We start from the raw sequence: 13837 nt of genomic DNA, 5'->3' as shown, positions 1-13837 counted from the left end.
GACCACCACCCCCTCCCACATACGCGCAATGAACACGGTGCATCAAACGACGTCCACGCAGAAGGATCGAGCGCCTCCCGGTAGACTCGACAACGAAGCCTCAACAGAAGTCTCCGCCGTCCGCTTTAAGCGAGAGCAAGAGAGGCGTGCAAAGGAGACCATCCCAGGGTCAATATTTGCATAGCCGCGCCTACGCTCCGTGAGGGGAGGGGGGAAGAGACGACAGAGGCTCATTGAAGCAGCACGGGGAGAGAGGGCCGCCGTGCGCTTTCCCTTTAAGTTCAGAACCTCCAGTCTCGCTCCTCTACTTGCAAAATGTATCAAATCCGGTGGGCGGGGACGGGCTGGTGTCGCACGGGCCAATGGGAGCGTGGGGTTTTCCGCGGGAGATCCGAATTTCGCGGCACGTAGTTTGGCGCTTAAAAAAAAAAAGCGAGAGAAGGAGGAACGGAAAGAGAAAGGGCTGGGCAGCCATCGGGTCCTCTCTTGTCCCAATCCAGGTCCATCCTTGCCCCAGGCAGCTCTGGCAGTGGCTGGAAACCTTGCAGCGGCCCAGGTGGGAGTCCCAAGGAGCGGAGGGTGCCAGCATTGCAAGTTGGGAAGAGCTCCATGAAAGGCGCCAGGGCCCCGACAGGATCCAGGGCCCGGGCTGGCTGCTCCAGCCCTCCCAGGGTGCTTCTTCCGAACCCCTCCACCAGCCCTGGGATTTAGACACCGGGAAGCCGGAGCGGGAGACACGGACAGCAATCTTCTGGGTGCTGCTTTGCAAAAAAAAAAAAAAAAGAAGGGAGGAAAAAGAGAAGCACCCGAGCTTTTGTTTCCCTGATTCTCCGGCTGCGATTTTTTTCCTGAGCCACAAAAGCTGCTGGCTTTGCGGGGGGGAGGGGATGTGCCAAGCCGATTTGTAACCTTGCAGCCCCTAACTCTCGCCTAAGTTCTCTGGAAAGCCCCCCCACCCGGAAAGAACAAAAGGGGGGCAGTGCAGACTTGGTGTGCTTTTTGTTTTAATCCTTCGTGCAAATAGTGCACCATATTTTTTTTGAAGCCGAGAAGAACTGGGGTCATTCGTTGGCGAGGAGGAGGAGGAGAAGGGGTGAAAAAAAACAGGTTGGCTACCCTATGGGTTGCTCTTCTAGCAAAATCAGGAAAGGCTCTGGAGCCAGACTTTGATGAAAAAAGAGTAGGGTTTGCACGACTGATTCCTCCCATGCCGACAAGTCCATATTGCAGCCTTTCTGCCTTTTTTATTTTAGGATGAATTTGTCTTTTGTTTAAAAGTTGCATTGGGGCTGACCCCTGGGAGGATGCCAATGGCAGTTTTTTAAATGGCTAAGAGTACGTTTTCCAATCTACCTCTCAAGGGCTCTCCAAATAATAATAGTCATCGCCATCATCACTTGATTTTTAAGCTCTTCCAGATCTGTTGTGGCCTTTTGAAGAAGAAGGCTCAGCCATGTTGAGAATCCCCAAAGTAGGGCCTCCTGCCCCTGGACGGGGGGCCCCTCCTCTTGCACCCCCGCAGCAGCAAAAGAAAGTCATGCCTGTGATAACCTCTGCAAACCTGGTGGTCTCCAACCTCAGCAGCCCCCAGATGCGGGCTCTCCCAGCTACCTATTTCACTCAAGTGTACCCCCAGACTGCAGTGGTTGCCCCATTGCCTAGGGGCAGCTGTCTTTACGCCACCCCCCATGGACCAGAGATCAAAACCATGAGATCTGCTTCTACTGGAAAACTGCCGGTAATACCTCTTTCCTGCTTCTCTTCCTTCCTGCCCCCCACCCCTTCGTTTCTTCACCAGCTGTCTGACACCATTGTTGCACCTTTATATGGGTGCAACAGTGTAGGTTGGGTTTGGGGTGGTGCTAGGTTGTAGCTGGCTGTACAGATCCAAGGAACAAGGTGTGGTTCTGTAATTGCTCCAAAGCCTTTTGAAAACCTGAATTGATGGAGGGGGGCAGGGAAGCAGTGCACTGTGGGGTCATGCTGGGGGGAGGGGGGCAGGGGGAGGTGCCCTGTAGCTAATGCCCAAAGATAAATGAATCTCAATACATTGTGGCTCGTGCATTTCTTAACTTCCCTGTACTTTACCCTACAGTGCTTCCCCTTTTTGTTATTGCAGAAATTATAACTATACTACATCATAAGAAATGCCATCTGTAACATGAAAAAAGCCAGGGAAGGATCTTTTAAAATCTAGATGCTAAGAATGCCATGTTTCAAAAGTTCCCTCATGCATTTTCATTTCATCAGTATTCTATCCAAGTTAAGCTCTGGCCCTCAATGAATCAGATTCCACAAGTCTTTTTTTTTTTTTTGGTCAAGGTCCAATCTCTCCCCGTACTTAGCTTCCCCTAAAGTTCTTGACTTTTGACAGAGCTTTCATAAGAACATGAGAAAACCCTGCTGGATCAGGCCAGTGGCTCACCAGTCCAGCATCCTCTTCTCACAGTGGCCAACCAGATGCCTGTGGGAAACCTGCAAGCAGGACCTGAGTGCAAGAGCATTCTCCCCTTCCAGCAACTGGTATTCGGAAGCATACCACCAGCAACTATGGAGGCAGAGCATAGCCATCATGGCTAGTAGCCATTGGTAGCCTTATCCTCCATGAATTTATCTAATCCTCTTTTAAAGCCATCCAAGTTGGTGGCCATCGGTGCCTCTTGTGGGAGCAAATTCCATAGTTTAACTTAGTGCTGTGTGAATCATCCCAGATCTGATTTGGGAGCCTTCTGTGCATGAGTCAAAAGTGCCACACCTAGGCTTGATGTCTCCTTTGGCATAAAGAGAGCCCTGCTGGATCAGACCAAAGGTCCATCCAGTCCAGCATTCTCTTTTCACAGTGGCCAACCACTTGCCCATTATGGGAGGCCCACAAGCAGGAGGCCAAGTGTGACATCAATGCTCCCCACTTGTGATTCCCAGCAACTGGTATTTAGAAGCCCTCTGACAGTGGAGGCAGTGCACGGCCATCATTGCTATTGGCCATTGATAGATGTTTTATTTAAATGGGGTTACTGGGGATACTCAACGGTGCAGGAATCTTATGCTTAGAAGAAAAAATGCTGGCAGTGTTTCAGTGTGTGTTTGTAAATGGAAGGTTTTGTCCGTGGTCAGGTTTTTCTGTACTTCTGAAGCAGGCTTTTTGTGTGTGTGTGAATGAAAATCAGAAGCACTCTCTTACCTGGGCTGGGCAGGAGTGCTTGGCATGGTCAACAGCTTCTGAGGGCCCACTGGTGCTCGGGCTGGCCTGCCGCACCCACCTCTTGCCTTTGCCTTGGGTTTACTAAGGGCAGATGGGTATGGTGAAGCAGTTGCTTTGACATTCCCACAGCTAACAGGAGCCCACCTTGCACTGTAGCACTGCTGCCGGCAGCAGCGGTCATTATGCTTGCTAACTAAGGTGGGGGTATAAGAAGAGCCCTGCTGGGTCAGACCAAATGCTCATCTAGTCCAGCATCCTGTTTCCCACAGTGGCCAACCAGACATCTCTATTGGGAGCCTCCAAGGAAGACACGAGGGTGACAGCCGTTTCCTGCTGCTGTTCCCCAGCAATTTATATGCCGAAATGCTGCCTCTGGAACCTGGGAAGGGTGGTGGCTCAGTGGCAGAGCTCTGCGTACCGAAGGTGCCAGGCTCAATCCCCAGCATCTCTAGATAGGGCTGGGAAGGTCCTCTGCCTGAAACCCTGGAGAGTTGCTGCCTGTCAGTGTAGACTATGTGAGCCAGATGGACCAACGGCCTGACCCGATCTAAGGCAGCTCCTTGTGTTCCTTTCCCGAAGACAGTGTAGCCATTGTGACTAGTGGCTGTAGATGTGGCGTTTTCCAGTATTGTTACGTTAACATTTCATTTACACATTTACAGATTTAAATAACTCACAGTGCAGGGTTCCCATTCTACGAGTTGCAGTCTGTGTTGATGGCATCTAGAGTCCTGTGCTCATAAACAGCTGTGAGACAGAATCACATACTGTTTCTACAGTTCTAGTTGGTGCATGATAATGGTTGTCAGATGGGACTTTTGTAAAAGGCTTGGTTCAGATGTTGTGGGGAAAAGCCAGAGCTCAGTGGTGGAGCACATGCTTTTCATGCCAAAAACCCTGGGTCTAATCCACGGTCCAATCCAGATCCATCCTGACTATTGGCAGTGCTGGCTGGGGCTGATGGGAGCTGCAGTCCAAGACATCTGGAGGGCACCCAGGTGCCGAAGGCTGGACTAAAGGATGGGTTCTTAGGTCATGAAAAATGGAGATGGACTGCCGACTTATGGCGATCCTATGAATAGGGGTTTTCATGGTAAGTGGTATTCAGAGGGGGTTTACCATTGCCTTCCTCTGAGGCTGAGAGGCAGTGACTGGCCCAGGGTCACCCAGTGACCTTCATGGCTGTGTGGGGATTCAAACCCTGGTCTCCCAGGTCGTAGTCCAGCACCTTAACCACTACACCACATAGTGTTACTTAATTCCTTCAGTTCATCATTAGCCATGTCCTGCAACACACAATTTTAAAAAACCCATAAGACTAGTCCTGCTGGATCAGACCAAGGCTCATCCTGTTTCCCACAGCAGCCAACCAGATGCCTATGAGAAGCCCTCAAGCAGGACACACAGGCAGTAGCCTTTTCTTGTTGCTGTTCCTCAGCAACTGATACTCAGGAGCATAGTTCAGAGGTGTAATGGCTAATATCCATTGATAGCCTTATTCTTCATGAATTTATCTAATCTTTTCTGAATGGGTTGCTATCACCACATCTTGTGAGGGCAAATTCCATTGTTTAACTCTGTTTAGTACTTCCATTTGTCTGACTCTCCCGCTATTCAACTTCATTGGATGATCCCAGATTCTGTCTAATACTATGAGAGAGTGGTACTTAACCTTTTTTGGGTCGCGACCCCTTTGAGAATCTGGTGAAGACTATGGATCCCCTCCCCAGAAAAATAGCACAAAATTTTGCATAGAATTTATTTCATTGCATTGGAATTTTTTGTGTGTACCAGGTTCACAGACCCCCTGAAGCCCATTCATGGGCCCCCTAGGGGGTCCGTGGACCACACAGCTTGAGAACCTCTGCTCTAGCCACTTTTCCATATCATGTGTAATCTTATACACTTCCATCTATTAGGTGGCCTCAGCCAAGTCACTCTCTCTTCATTTGTTTTCCCCATTTGCTTTAAAGGATGGGTGGGGGACCTGTGGCCCTCCAGTTGTTGCTCGACTACAGCTCCCATCAGCTCCAGCCAGCATGGTCAATAGCCTGGGATGATGGGAGCTGTAGTTCAGCAACATCTGGAGAGCCCCAGTTTCCTCACCCCTGCTTTAATGGATCGTTGTAAGGATTTACAACCAGATAATGCATGAGAAGTTCTTACGCACGTGTTAAATATTATTATTACCTGCCATGCTGCCTAGGCCTGCTCATTATGTGGGATGGATGAGCCACAGGGTGTGGTGTGGCATAGAGCTCTGACGCCCTGTGTGATGAGGAATAAGGCAAAATGTAGAAATGCTCATGGTTCTGATTTTAATCAGTGCTGTTATTAGTATTTGTATTACCTGTGTTACCAGGTGCAGCTACAACTCCCTGGTTTACTCCTAGAGACTCGGGGTGGGGGGACTACCAAAGCACCATTGGTAATACTTAGTTGGCTAGTAAGAGTCTGATATTAGAAAGGATCTGGGCATTGCTTGTGGTGGTGTTCTGCACACTGCCCTATATCTGCCAATCCACAGTCCAATGCATGTTTACTCGGAATAAGCTCTGAAGTGTCCAAGGGAATTTATTTCCTAGTAAGTGTGTTTTAGGATTACATTCCAGTGTGCCCCGCCCCCCGCCGCCTCAGCCTGCTTGTTCTAAGTGTCCTCGATTGTGTGTGTGTGTTAACATAAGAGCTCCGTGGGATCAGGACAAAGGCCCATCTAGTCCAATATCCTGATGTCACAGTGGCCAACCAAATGCCTATGGGAAGCCCATAGGCAAAGGGTCTACCTTGGATGCGTGGAGCTTGATCTTCCAGCCATATAAATGGCCCAACAAATAGCTATAGAAAACCTGATTGGTTTTCTTTCTAGGAACCTTTTTATGCTGAGTTGGACTTAGTTGGTTAGTAACACTATGATGCTAGAACGGGAATGCCTCTAAATATCAGTTTGTGGGAATCACAGTGTTATGTTCATGCTGGACTACATACTGTAGGCTTTTTGTCTGATCTAGCAGGGCTCTTAATAATGTTGTTGTTGTCGTTGTTGTTTCATCTGGCCCAGTATTGTCTGCTGTGACTGGCTCTTTGGGGTCTCGGGGATTGAACTGGAGACCTTCTGTGTGCATTGAAAAGTATGCGTTCTACTAAGCTGTGGTCTCTCCCCAAAGGGAGGCTGAGCTGCAACCAAGGGGCATGATCAAGCAGAGGCATGTGTATATCTAAGAAATTACATAGAAAGGAACATTATGGCCCCATCTGCGCAGTACATTTAAAACAATATAATACCCCCCTTTTTTATCAGGCATGGCTTCCCATAAAGAATCCTGGGAACAGTAGTTTGTTAAGGAAGCGCAGAGTTGTTAGAGAGACCCCTATTTGCCTCACAGTGCTACAGTTCTCGGAGTCATTTAACACTTAATTCCTTTTCCCAGGCATTCTGGAAATTGTAGTTCCTTGAGGGGAATAAAGGTTTCCTAACAGCTCTCATCATACTTAACACGTTACAGTTCCTAGGATTCTTCAGGGGAAACTAGAGCTGTGAAAGTAGTGTAGTAGTGCTTTAAATGTATAGTGCGGATTTGGTCTCTGCCAGGGACAGCGGCTTTTTTCACTGCAGTTCTCTGGTGGCTGTCACTGGAACATAGGATGCTGCCTTATCCTGAGTCTGATCATTGGCCCATCTAGTTCAGTATTGCCCATGGACTTGTCAGGGGATCTTCAGGCTCAAGGCCGCTTCCTCTGGTGTTTCTATCTCTAAATACCTTTCTCAATACAATTCTGCTCTGCCATTTTGCAACTGTTGAGGCTAGGCCCCTGTGGTGTGTCTGCTTTGACTGGTGCTCCAAATTGGCAGAGAAGCCTGGAGTCATCAGCCCCTTCTCCAAGTCCTGGGAAGCATTCCAGCTTCTGCTGTAACCCTCTGTTCTCCCAAGGGCTGAATCAAATCTCAGATTTCTGTATCTTCCTTAGTGACTGTTTGATGCCTCCTGACAGGTGTGGACTTTGATATGAACTCCCTCCTGTGGGTGTGTAGCTTTCACTCTCCCCCTCCCACACTTCACTTTCTCTTTCTAATTCTTGGAATTCCTAATCTGGCTGAGCAAGGAGGAGTGGGCCTAACATGGGTTGTATGCCAGTTTCTCTAAACAGCCTCTTTCTTATACTGCAATAACATCACCTGCTTTCTCTTTCCTGCTGTGCATCTGTGCGTTGCATTGCACTTGGGAATCCTTTCTTTCATGCACCACCACCCCCAGTAGATGGAAGGCACCTTATAAACCTCTTCCCTCTTTTGGTGCTCAGACTCTTGTTTCTAGACATGTCTTTATCATGGGCATAATGTCCTCCAAATGACTCTGCAGTTATCTGCACAGAGCACAAGCCCTGGTGAAGTTTATTATTTTATTTATTTATACAAATATTTGTGTATCACTATTTTGTTAAAAACACCAAGCTGTTTACAACATGTTTAACACAACTACCGTAGAATAAAAAACATTAAAAATAGCATAAAAACAAAGGTCAATCGTTGCAAAAAAAAAGCATGTTCTCAATTGCCTGCATAAACCTGGTGGAACAGAAAGGTTTTCAGCAGGCGCTTAAAAGTTAAAACAGAACGCACCTGCTGAAACTCTGTTGGCAGAGCATTCCAGAGAACCGGGCCAATGACACTGAAGGCTCAATTTTGTGTCGATAAATATTGACCTTGTAGCGCCTCATGCATTTGAGGAACAAAATCTTTCTGCAAACTCATGCTTTGCATGAGTTTATCCTGGCTTGCTTGGGGTTGTTGCTGCACTAGTATAGCTGTATGCTTAATAACTTGCCTAGTATCTATAGGTGACCAGAAGTTCCATGCAGGTGAGTGGGTGGGATGATGAGGATGAATGGATTGCTCCATCTCTCCTCTGCCAGGGCACTTGGTTTCAGAGGAAGAAAAATCTCCACAACCAGCACAGAAATGTAATGGGTTGGCAAAGGAAGCATGGATTACCTCATTCCTCCTCCGCCAGTCTGCTTGGTAGAAGGTTGTGTTTTCTGTATGTTTGTTTTTGCAAGCCTGCTAAATGGCTGGAAGATTCAGGTTCAGATGGAAATGCAGGCTACTAGCCTCTCACCAGGCTAGTAATGAAAATTGCAGGCTACTAACTTTGGTAGGCTTACAGGGTTGTGCTAGAGTAACCGTTTAAATGTTTGAAAATAAATAAATTTCCTGTATTCTGTAGTCTGTTTGAGCATTGTGCCCTAGACCATGGGTGTTTGCTATTTTAGTTCTGAATTGTGGTTACAGTATTATACTGGCACAGTGTTTGGGGTGGAGATGGGGGGTGAGCATCCATCCTTAGCTCTGTTTGTGCTTAGTATTGCCACTGCTAGTCTCTCACTGCACTGCTTCCTTCACCCAATCTGACTTGGGTAAGCCGCATTAGCCCTGAGTGGTCACTGTCCTGAGTTGACATACTGCTAATGCAATATACCTGTATGTTTCTGTGATGCTCAGTCGTACTTCAAGAGTGCTTATCAAGGGTTCCTTCTCAAACTGGGGGAGGGAATGAGCAGGGTAACACATAGGCTCAGTCCTGGACCCAGCGCTCTTCAACATTTTTATTAATGACTTGGATGAGGAGATGTAGGGAATGCTTATCAAATCTGCAGATGATACAGAATTGGGAGGGGTAGCTAATACCCTGGAAGACAGAAACAAAATTCAAAGTGATCTTGATCAGGGCTGTGGAGTCGGAGTAGTGGAGTCGGAGTCGGAAGCAATTTTGGGTGGAGTCAGAGTCGGTAGAAATGTACCGACTCTGGTTTCAAAAAAAATTTTGATTGACAAATTTTTTAAAATATAAATTCAAAATGTCAAAGAAGCTTCCCATGAAGTCAGCTGTAGTTGAGCATTTCACCATAACTGAAGATGGAAAACATTTTGTGTGTCAGTGTATGACACAGCACCCAGATGAAGACAAATGCTGTGATGCCAAGATCAGCGCATATTCAGGCAACGATAAAAATGCTCTTATGAGAGCTTCCAATTTAAAAAGACATTTACAGCCCTTTCCAGGGCTGTGGAGTTGGAAGCAATTTTGGGTGGAGTCGGAGTCAGAGTTGGACAGTAGAAAAATAGAGGAGTCGGAGTCAAAGGTTTTGCGTACCGACTCCACAGCCCTGATCTTGATGCTGGAGCATTGGGCTGAAAACAACAGAATGAAATTTAACAGTGATAAGTGCAAAGTTCTACAGCTAGGAAAAAGAATCCAAATGTGCAGTTATAAGACAGGGATATTTGGCTCAGCAATATTACATGCAAGAAGATCTTGGGATTGTTGTTGCTCACAAGCTGAATATGAGCCAACAGTGTGATATAACTGCAAAAAAGGCAAATGCTATTTTAGGCTGCGTTAACAAGTATAGTTTTCAAATCGTGTCAAGTATTAGTTCCCCTCTATTCAACAATGGTTAGGCCTCATCTTGAGTACTGCATTCAGTTCTGGACACCACACTTTAAGAAGGATGCAGACGAACTGGAATGGGTTCAGAGGAGGGCAATGAGGATGATCAGGGGACTGGAAACAAAACTCTATGAGGAGAGACTGAAAGAGCTGGCATGTTTAGCCTTGAGAAGAAAATACTGAAGGGAGATATGATAGCACTCTTCAAGTACTTGAAAGGCTGCCACCCAGCGGAGGGCCAGGATCTCTTCTCGACCATCCCAGAATGCAGGACATGGAATAATGGGCTCAAGTTACAGGAAGCCAGATTTCAGGTGAGCATCAGGAAAAAAATCCTAAATGTTAAGAGTGGTATGACAATGGAACCAATTACCTAGGCAGGTGGTGGGCTGTCCAACACTGGAGGTATTTGGGCTGTCCAACACTGGAGGCTTTCAAGAGGCAGCTGGACAGCCATCTGTTGGGTATGCTTTAATTTGGATTCCTGCATTGAGCAGGGTTTGAACGATGGCCTTATAGGCTCTTCCAACTCTATGATTCTATGCTGGCACAGTGTCATACATTCTTTCTTTACTGCCATTCCCATCTATTGATTGAATTTCCAGACTCTGTCCTAAGAATTGCTTGTTTAATCATCTCGGCATCTTTGGTGTCAATACACGGTTTAGTTGATCACGTTTCTTGATGCTTCTTAGCCCAGTGTGCCATACCCAAGAAGTGCTGCAAAAGTTTTACATTTAGAAGTTTGTTTTTAGGACAGGGGTTGGGAGCGTCCTCTAGATGTCATTTGACTACAGCTCCCATTATCTATGACTATTGGCCATGCTGGCCGGGTCTGATGGGAACTGGAGTCCCAACAACATCTGGAGGGACACAGGGTCCCCTTAGGGGAAGGCTGGAGGTCAGTGGTAGAGTACCTGCTTTGCATGCAGAAGCTTCCAGGTTCAATCCCTGACATTTCCAATTAAGTGGTCAGGTAGCCTATAATGGGAGAGACCTCTACTGGAGACCTTCAGGAGCCACTGCTAGTAAAAATAGGCAGTGATGGACCAATGATCTGATTTGGCTTAAGGCAACATCATATGTTTCTAAGTAGTTACAGCTGCAATCTGATACCTCCTTGCCTGGGAATATCCCCCACTGATCTTACTGGGGCTTACATAAGAGCCTGCTGGATCAGGCTAGTGGCCTATCTAGTCTAGCATCTTGTTCTCACAGTGGCCAGCCAGATGCCCATAGGAAACCCACAAGCAGGACCTGAATGCAAGAACACTACTTCCTCCTGCGACTGCTGGCAGATGGTTTTCAGAAGCATACTGCATCTGACTGTGGGGGCAGAGCACAGCCATCATGGCTAGTAGCCATTAATAGCCTCATCCTCCATGAGAGCCACTGATAACTTTATCCTCCATGATGTCTAATTTTCTTTTAAAGCATCCAAATTGGTGGCCATCCCTGCCTTTTGAGGGAGCAAATTCCATAGCTTAACTATGTGCTGTGTGAAGAAGTAGGCATGTATAGGATTGCACTATAATTTAAACGTGCTTGGCAGTGGCATCTGAGAAACTTGTTTCAGATATAAGTGGATTTCTAGCAAAGCAGATGTGTAATCTTAAAAGTGCAGACTGGAATAACTTGCAATTTAGCTCAATGTTGTCTCAATCACTCATTTGATTATGGCACAGCAGTTTTGTCTGGCCTTCTTGAGCAGATTATGGCTGTGATTGAACCTCTAAATATTACCTTATTTTGTTAAGATCAGTTAAGGCTACTTTACATGCCACTTTGTATTCAGGCCCATGTACCTGAGCTCACAATATGTGGATCTGCACTAGTAATGAGGGGAATGTTTGTGTGTCACAGCGTTGGAAATAAAATTTGTACCAGTTTGAAATCCCGCCATAATTTTTACTCATTTAATCATGTGCGCAGTCGTACCCGCCCAGTGAAAGTTACTTGTGGTGCATAAATGCCAAAAAGGCAGCAGAAGGTCCCAGCTCTCTTTAGATTTAAAAAGCTTGCCTGGTTATCTGGGGCGATCTTTCATCATCGCAGGGATAAGCAAAGGCTATTGAAAAGGTTGTTATAATATTATAAGCCATGTGTTCCTTTTAAAATTCATAGCTATAGTGCAGAGCTCCATATGTTTTGGCTCTGCTTATTAGCTAGGCAGCATTTGCCACAGACCCCTCTTATCCCCCAGTTCTTTGCCTGTGCCAATGGACTCAAACGGAGGGCGGAACTCAGTTTACAAAAGTGCAATACAAAGTGAAATGAGATCTAGCCTTGCCCCAAGTCCTTTGTGCGTGCCAGAGGACTTGCAGAGAAGCCCCTTCCCCAATTCACAGAAAACTTGGGGAAGGGGTTGTTACTACTGGCAGGCTGACAAATGGATTTGTGGAGCCTTGCTGGGCAGGGAAAACACTGAGCTGCTGTTTCAAGGTATTTTAAAGGGACACATGCCTAATTGCACATTAATGTTCACTTCACAACCTCTGGAAATCTTGTTAATCTGCCTCTGGTTTCTGGGATTACAGCAGATATTACTAACACATTTAAACATGTCTTTATAGTCATAAGGGCTAGAAGCTTGCTTCTGAAAGAAGTTGATTTCTCAGGAAGCTGAATCTTACTTCTAGTACCGTATTCTGTGCTCTATTTTTGGAGCACACCCTCAGAATTATGTTACATGCAGAGCCTTGTGCTTGGTGCAATGCATTGATCTTTTTAAAGATGAATTTCACAGGAACAAAAACACTTAGGGGCAAGTATTACAGGGGTGGGAATCAAAATCCATCTGGGAATGGGAAGGGAGAGAGGGAGGATGCAATGTAGATACAGTAGTTTCCTAGCCAAACAGAAATGGGCAAGTCACTACTCTCAGGGACAGGGAACCCGGTGCCCTGTAGACATTGCTGGACTCCAACTCCCATCATTGCTCATCATGCGCCATGCTGGCTGAGGCTGATGGGAACTGGAGTCCAACAACATCTAGAGGGCCACAGGTTTCCCATCCCGTCTGGCTAACTACTTCCATTTATTCTTTTGTTGCAGGCAGGCTTTTGTCAGTCACCTGCCAGGGCCTGAACTTCAGCAAGGGGTCAGCTGCTGACTGCCAGATCCCCCTTCACCCCCAAGTCATGTGACTGCTCTTCTTGTCTTTGCCACCCGCTTACTTTCTGACCTTCTTTGGCCTAGCGAGAGAGGGCCAGGAAGCAATGGAAGTGATTAGAAAGAACCATGCTTGTTACTACTTCCTCATTTTCCTGCCCTTTCTTTCTGAGCAGCGGTGGAGATTGGGCCCAGATGCAGAGCAAGTGGGTGTTCGCAGGGAAGAAGGACATTTTATTAGAAGGGGGTGTGCGTGTGCATGCACACGCACACACACACACACTTCACGGATGGGGACCCTGTGGCTCTTCAGATGCTTTTTAGCTCCAGCCAGCATAGGCAATGGTCTGAGATGATGGGAGATGTAGTCCACAGGTTGCCCATCACTGTTATAAATACACCATAATCAGCATAGCTAGCGTTGTGTTTTGCTGTATTCTAGGAACATAGGAAGCTGCCTTATCCTGAATTAGATGCTTGGTTCATCTAGCTCAGTGTTTTCTACACTGATTAGCAGTGATTCTCTAGAGTTTCATGCAGGAGTTCTTCCCAGTCCTACCTGGCAATCCTAGGGATTGAACTTGGGACCTTCTGCATACAAAGAAGATGGTCTGCTACTGAGCGACAGCCCTTCCCTTCTCTACACTGGTTGGACATGATGGGAGTTGCAGTCCAAAAGCAACTGGAGTGCCACAGGTTCCCCATCCAAGCTTTACTTCAAAGCTCAAGAGTCTTGCACAAATGCAGCCGGTGGGCTTTGATTTTGAGCCCTTTGTGTGTTTCAGTTGGTGTATGCTGGTAGGATGGTTCTTTTTTCTTTTCAACTCTGGACTAACTCTTTGACTTCAGTAGAAAGGAAACAACAGAACACAATGTAAATCCTTTTTCTTGACTCTGATCATAAATTGTGTTCTGGCTTTGAATTTTTAAAACAAGAAAAATCAGTTGAGCAGGTGGGTTGCACTGCTGAAGCTTATAATTGGTACATTAGAGACTTAATGCTTTGAATTTTGGGGAAGGGCTATAGCTCAGTAGTGGCACCAATGATGTGTTTTTTCGTGAAATTTTTGAATTGGAT

The 13837-nt window shown here is 46.6% G+C and overlaps 1 protein-coding gene across 2 annotated transcripts in view; it reads left to right on the top strand.

The window, feature by feature from the left end:
* Positions 1 to 241: 241 nt before the first annotated feature.
* Positions 242 to 13837, top strand: part of E2F2 (E2F transcription factor 2) — a 57897-nt gene continuing 44301 nt past the window's right edge. Inside the window, exon 1 of one of the 2 annotated variants that reach the window (XM_061596893.1) lies at positions 242 to 1738. In XM_061596893.1, coding sequence (XP_061452877.1) covers positions 1454 to 1738 — 285 coding nt within the window. In that variant the 5' untranslated portion in view covers positions 242 to 1453. The remainder of the gene's footprint in view (positions 1739 to 13837) is intronic. The other variant, XM_061596892.1, reaches the window with a different exon arrangement.

The sequence above is a fragment of the Rhineura floridana genome, chromosome 15 (genome assembly GCF_030035675.1).
Source record: "Rhineura floridana isolate rRhiFlo1 chromosome 15, rRhiFlo1.hap2, whole genome shotgun sequence".
Taxonomy (NCBI): domain Eukaryota; kingdom Metazoa; phylum Chordata; class Lepidosauria; order Squamata; family Rhineuridae; genus Rhineura; species Rhineura floridana.
The sequence above is the reverse complement of the archived record's forward strand: the minus strand, read 5'-3'. Positions and strand labels throughout refer to the sequence as shown.